The 6,589-nt window shown below is 42.5% G+C and overlaps 1 protein-coding gene across 9 annotated transcripts in view; it reads right to left on the bottom strand.

Moving 5' to 3' along the window:
• Positions 1-6,589, bottom strand: part of znf532 (zinc finger protein 532) — a 217,562-nt gene that overhangs the window by 33,218 nt on the left and 177,755 nt on the right. For all 9 annotated transcript variants that reach the window (XM_043679319.1, XM_043679397.1, XM_043679488.1 and 6 more), the window contains one exon: positions 1,264-1,376. In XM_043679319.1, the coding sequence (XP_043535254.1) occupies positions 1,264-1,376 (113 nt within the window). The remainder of the gene's footprint in view (positions 1-1,263; positions 1,377-6,589) is intronic.

The raw sequence follows: 6,589 nt of genomic DNA, 5'->3' as shown, positions 1-6,589 counted from the left end.
GGGGGGGTAGGTATAGGAGAGATGTTAGGGGTAGGTTCTTTATTCAGCGAGTCGTGAGTTCATGGAATGCCCTGCCAGTAGCAGTGGTGGACTCTCCCTCATTATGGGCACTTAAGCGGGCATTGGATAGGCATATGGAGGATAGTGGGCTAGTGTAGGTTAGGTGGGCTTGGATCGGCGCAACATCGAGGGCCGAAGGGCCTGTACTGCGCTGTATTCTTCTATGTTCTATGTTCTATGTTCTATAGGTTACCAGTTGCCAAAAGACTTTCGGATCCTATCCAAATGTACATCAACATCACCAGCAGTACTTCTCAAATACCTGATACATTGGTCAATTTTAACTGTGCATCATCATGAGCTCCAGATCGCTACTTCTGTCTAATGGCCAACTCCCCACTGCTGCTAATGCCACCTCAAGATGCTTGTCCAATACATTCTGCTTTGCACATTATCAGTCACAGTTAGAGACAAAGACAGATAAAAATTGGAAAGCAGTAAAGGGTTAAAAGGTGGGAGAAATGAGATGAGATAGGAAGGAAAAGGAGGAGAAGGAATGGGGTAAAGGAGTACAGAGTGATAGACCCTCAGCCTCCTTACAAATATTACTCCTATCCTTCCATTTCAGTTCAGCACTCACAGGATTTCAATCAATAAGGCCATCTCCCATCATTCTCTTTTGTTCATCATCACTCACCTTCCCTTAACCTACTTCTGTTGGATCAATCTCTGGAGGAAAAAGAAAATCTCCACGTCATTAAAATTGCATTCTTGAACTCTGTGATACTTAACCTTTGGCCCCTCTTTCACCACTCCTCCTCAACTCAAACACACACTCCAGTTTCCAATCTCATTCAGTTTCCCCACTGCAGCCCCATCTTTGCTCTCTCAAATATGTGAAGGGTAAACTGGAGTGCACCATACACACATAAACACTGCAACATCTCTACTGGTCTAAATAACAGTCAACTGCTCTAGGATCATTACAAAGAGTAAAACTAACCCAAGCTCCTTTTTTCTCTTCTGCAATCCTAAAGAAAGTATATGCAACTCAAATTCTGCCTTTCACTCTCTATAGATGCTGCTGGACCTGCTGAGATTTTCCAGCACTTTCTATTTTTAGCCCTTTTCTCTTCTATCTGAGATCTGCTTAAGCTATTCTCTCTCGCTTCCTCTACCCTCAACTGACTGAACTGATAAACTCACGGAACTTTTTGCCTTCATGAGAGGGAGCATCTGTTCAATGTTAACAATTGCACCTACCAGCACGTGTATACTTTTCTGATGCCTTTATGCTTTATGCGATTGTGCCGGCAGAGACTGTGCGAAGAGCTGAAGGATTTTTCACATTGACGACATGGGTGCTTCTTCATTTGCTGTAATCAAAAGGAAACATTATATCATCACTTTTGATCTTCACCTTATAACTAGCAAGAACCAAACTAATCTTTTAAGCAATGCATTTTCTTATCAAACTAAAGAGCAACACAGCAGCATCTGCAGAGAGTGAAACAAAGTTAAGGCTTCGGTCTTATATAACTCTTCTTCCAAAAAAGTCAGAAGAAATCATATCGGACTTGAAACTTTAACTCAGCTTCTCCTTTTATAAGCGCTGCCAGACTTGCTGAGTTTCTCCAAGACTTCCTGTTTTTATACCCACGGAACTTTGTTTTTATGGCAGAGACCATCTGTTTCTTTCAAACTCCAGATATTAGGTGTTAATTATGCTTTTAGTTTTATTATCTTTAACATTCCCAAAACATTGTTTCTTCGCCTCCATCAAATTATGTTTCAGGTGCACACAATTTCCAGACTGACATAATCTACTCTAAGGTCTTGGTAACTGGCACTTGCAAATATACTGAATGGCTTCTCAAATGAAGGCCATGATCAGACAACCCATTATCCATTTGAGAATTTCCCATTAGTTTTGTCAAACCAAAATACAAGGTTTCCTTGGTGCATTTTTCAAAAAGATTTAACAGTTCTAAACTATTTAATTAAATATATACATACATCTTACTGTCCAATTAACTAATTTGTATTCATCAAGAGGAAGTAAAGCTCAGGATTTTTGAATGTTGTATGCAAATTCTGTTAAACATTATAGAAATCATCCGATTATGCATGGACACAATTGGCTGAATGGTCTCGACTATATCATTCCAAGATTCTTTGTGTCAGACTGGTGTGCAGACATGTCTCATCAATCAACTAATTAAACCATCAAAGAATACTGGAACACTTCATAGTATGTTTCCTTCAGGAGTAGAAAATTTTGATTTTTTAAGAAAAGTATTATATATATTTTTTATGTTTTAAAAACCAGATATCGAGGGAACTGTTTAGTAGTTGTTCTTTACCTTCAAGGGCTTTGGTAAAACAATACAGAAAGCAATCCTCTCAGATGCACAGGAGCTCAATGTTAACATAATTTTAAACTAGAATACAGAATAATTCATCTGTGCTAGATTTTAAATCAAACTTACAAATTTGCTTCCATATAAAACAAAATTAAAAGTGTGGAGAACACTCTGAATGTGTGTCAGGGTTGTTAATATATCTGCTACAAAACCATACCTAGTCAGTTCTGCTATAACATGGTGGCGTCGTTCTCGTGGAACCCCCTGTTATAAGAAAATTGCATTACAGCAGCACCATTTAAACTAACGGGGCCAGAATTGCATTGTAACTAATACATGCTTTAAAAATTTACACTTTAGAAACAGTGCCTCCAATTTATCATTTGCATTATAGCAAATTCTCATTGACGAAACATGCATTATAGCAGAATGACCTGTATACATACTGGGGGAAAGGTTCGTTCAAGTAGTGCTGCTAGTAGATTCACCAAACAAGCATTTTACAAGCCATGGACTGTGCTGTGTTCCTCAGTGAACAAAGCCATCTCCTGGCTCATGGCTGTGTCTGCCCTCAAGGAATCACAGGAAGTCTAGAAGCGCTATACTACCAAATTCCTGCCCCTCTGCGTACGTGCAAATTCACAAACGGAATTTCTTGTTTCTGCTGCGAAAACAGAAGTACATGTTTGTGAAGGAAGAGCAAAGAAGGTTGGGAAGTGGGAAGAGAGCCTACATCACCCAGCATTACTACACTCTATCGCAGTGCTGGCGACCAACTGAAGAATGGCATTAGCAGAGATCCAATAGCAAACTACTGTCTAAATGGGATATTGTAAGATGTTCAGATAAAATAATAAAACTGCAATGTTCTTTTTTTAAGCAAACACATAAGGTGGAATCTTCCTAACTTCTGAATGGTGTGACCAATAGCAAATTAGTTGAAGAAATACGCAAGAACAGAATATGAGATTCCCTACATTGAGAAAAAAAATGCCCTATTTGCCACTCAAAAGTATAATAGTGAAATGAGATAGGGGAGACAGGGACCTGTTTGCATTCATAGACATCTCATCATTACCTCTCATTCATAATCAATTTCCTATATTCCCATACAATGAAGAGAAACTAGATGCCGACAATTCCCAACATGAAAGTCGGAGTGAATATTTGGCACCTCCAGTTCATTGCTTGCTCCATCAGGTCTCCATCTGGGCCAGTATTTAAAAAGAAATCTCTGGGTTCACTCCATGGGCAGTGACTGCCTGCACCTTTTGGTCATGCACTAGCCTCACCACAATATCATGGCACGTCTCTGACTCATTTAGAATAGGGTTCATCACTTCAATACAGCACTTTGGACAGCACAAACATCTCTCATTGCAAAGCTGCAGCTAGACAACTTTGTATGCAAGGACAGGCACCCATCTCACGAACTGGAACACAATGCATCTCGGGGAACTCAGCTTGCTTTCTTAACACGCACCTACTTGGATGCTCACTGCCTTGCCTTGATTTGCTTTTTTGCACACGGCCAGCACATTTCGAACTCTCAGCCAACAGTACTGCTATCTTAAATAAAAACAGAAATTGCTGGAAAATCTCAGCAGGTCTCAGCATCTGTGGATAGAAACCAGAGTTAACATTTCAGGTCCAGTGACCCTCCGTTCTGAACTTCAGCTCAGAACCTTCTTCAGAATGTTTTCAGCTCTGAAGAAGGGTCACCGTACCCAAAAGGTTAACTCTCGATTTCTCTTCAAAGATGCTACCAGATCTGCTGAGTGATGTGGGAGGTTGGAGAAGCCAAAGTTTCAATAATCCTGTCACATTGTTTCAGGTTTCTAGCATCCACATATCTCTCTTTTTTCAGTACTGCTGTCTAACATTATCTTTTAGTTCCAATAAAAAGCTAGGCAGCATGCCATTGTTGATTAGTTGGGGGAGAGAGGAGGTCTTGCTATATAGCACCATGATATGGAATATCACACGCACAGCATGTGCCAGCAGCTAACATGGTAAAAACACTTCAACCAAGTCAGTCAAGCCAAGGGAGACCATCAGCAAACAGGAGTTGTTGTCACAGTCAAGGACGGCATCCGATTTCAGTTCAGAAACTTGGGACATGTTCAGTCTGCTGCTTAGGTCAGGAGTTCCATATTATTACTGCCCAACAAGTAGGCCACAGCCAGTCCTGCAGATGCAGGGCAACCAGCCCAGGGATTGGTGGAAATCAGTCAGTGAGCAGCACAGATATCAATCAGGGGTCTAATCACTTCTCAGTGGAGGTTGTCATTCCAAGTTGCTCAGAAGTTTGGACCACGGTCAGTCCTGGGTACGTACTTATTGAAAGGCAAGGCAGGTTATCAGAAACCAGTGGTGTGATGGGCAAGTCAGTTGTAGGGACTGGAGGCAGCAACCTGGGATGTTGTGGGACAATAACTATGATGTGAGGCATCTCTACATGTATGAGTGGGAGACAGTGAGGTCGGCAGATGCTGGAGATCAGCATTGAGAGTGTGTTGCTGGAAAAAGGACAGTAGGTCGGGCAGCATCCGAGGAGCAGGAAAATCGACATTTCGGGCCAGAGCCCTTCTTCAGGGCTATATGGGTGACAGACAATAAAGCAGTGGGAATACAGTTTATTTCAGGAGTTGGGGCAGGGGTCACTGACATCACCACCAATGTGACTTTAATTAAGGGCAGTGCTTCATAAGGGGGGTTGACATGGTTAACTCTAGGTGAAATCGAGGACTGCAGATTTTGGAGATTAGAGTCAAGATTCGAGTGGTGCTGGAAATGCACAGCAGGTCAGGCAGCATACAAGGAGCAGGAAAATCAACGTTTCGGGCAGGAGCCCTTCATCAGGGCTTCAGGACCAATGTTTCCTTCCATTCTCATCTAAATTGCAAAAATATAATGAAACGAAAAGTGGCAGGCATCACATGCAAATTGGACAGAAGATACAGCCTCTACATGTGTGTGATGTGAGGCCCTTCAAGGGAAGATTGCATTAATCAAGCACTTACACAGTACAAGCTTAGGATATCTGTAATCATTGAATTCTGCATGTGAAACACATGCAGTGACCAACTATGTCAACTACAATCTTGACCAGGTTATTGGTCATTGCAGATTGGAAACAATCTCATCTGTGAAATAAAGGGGATCACAGGCAATCTTAAATGTGTTATTTATGGGCCAAAATTCAAAGACTATCCAAGAGCGCCAGGAACCTGGGTTAAATTCGCGCCTTGGGCCAACTGTCTGTGTGGAGTTTGTACATTCTCCTCGTGTCTGCATAGGTTTCCTCTGGGTGCTCCGGTTTCCTCCCACAGTCCAAGGATGTGCAGGTTAGGTGAATTGGCCATGCTAAATTGCCCATAGTATTAGGTGCATTAGTCAGGGGTAAATGTAGGGGAATCTGGGTGGGTTGCTCTTCAGAGGGTCTTGATGACTCTTGCTTTTTATATATGATTAACACCTTAATATTGTTTTCTAACAGCTTTTAATGGGTGGCATGGTGACACGGTGGCTCAGTGGTTAGCACTGCTGCCTCACAGTGCTAGGGACCTGGGTTTGATTCCCGCCTCGGGTGATTTTCTGTGCAGAGTTTGCATATTCCCCCAGTGTCTGCTTGGGTTTCCTCCCACAATCCAAAAATATGCAGATTAGGCGAATTGGCCGTACTACATTGCCATTGTGTTAGGTACATTAGTCAGGGGCAAATATAGTGTCTGGGTGGGTAACTCTTCGGAGAGTTGGTGTGGACTTGTTGGGCCGAAGGGCCTGTTTCCACACTGTTGAAAATCTAATTTAATCTAATCTAATCTCAGACTTTACAAGGCCATGGAGCTGATTTACTTTCAACTTGTACTGTAAGTATTTGGCAACATGCTCTAATAGTCTGTGCTGCCTTTCTTGAGTGATGTGGGCAGGTGGGGAAGCCACGGTTTCAATAATTCTATCACATTCACAAACTCCTACTCTATTTACAAGGCATGGCTTGTGCTACATACATCAGAATAAGGTCCAGTATGTCAGTGGACAATGTGCTGGCATTCCAGTGACCTCCGCCACCCCTACTGCCGTGGTCACCAACACTTCCACCCCCATCAGCGCCACTCACCTGCTTTCTGCTGACATGCCCCCCACAGACCCCAGAACCCCGAGGGGAACACTACACCTGCTCATGACTCCACCCCCATTCCCCCCACCATCACACCCACTCC

This window comes from Chiloscyllium plagiosum, chromosome 1, assembly GCF_004010195.1.
Source record: "Chiloscyllium plagiosum isolate BGI_BamShark_2017 chromosome 1, ASM401019v2, whole genome shotgun sequence".
In the NCBI taxonomy this organism is placed as follows: Eukaryota; Metazoa; Chordata; class Chondrichthyes; order Orectolobiformes; family Hemiscylliidae; genus Chiloscyllium; species Chiloscyllium plagiosum.
The sequence above is the reverse complement of the archived record's forward strand: the minus strand, read 5'-3'. Positions and strand labels throughout refer to the sequence as shown.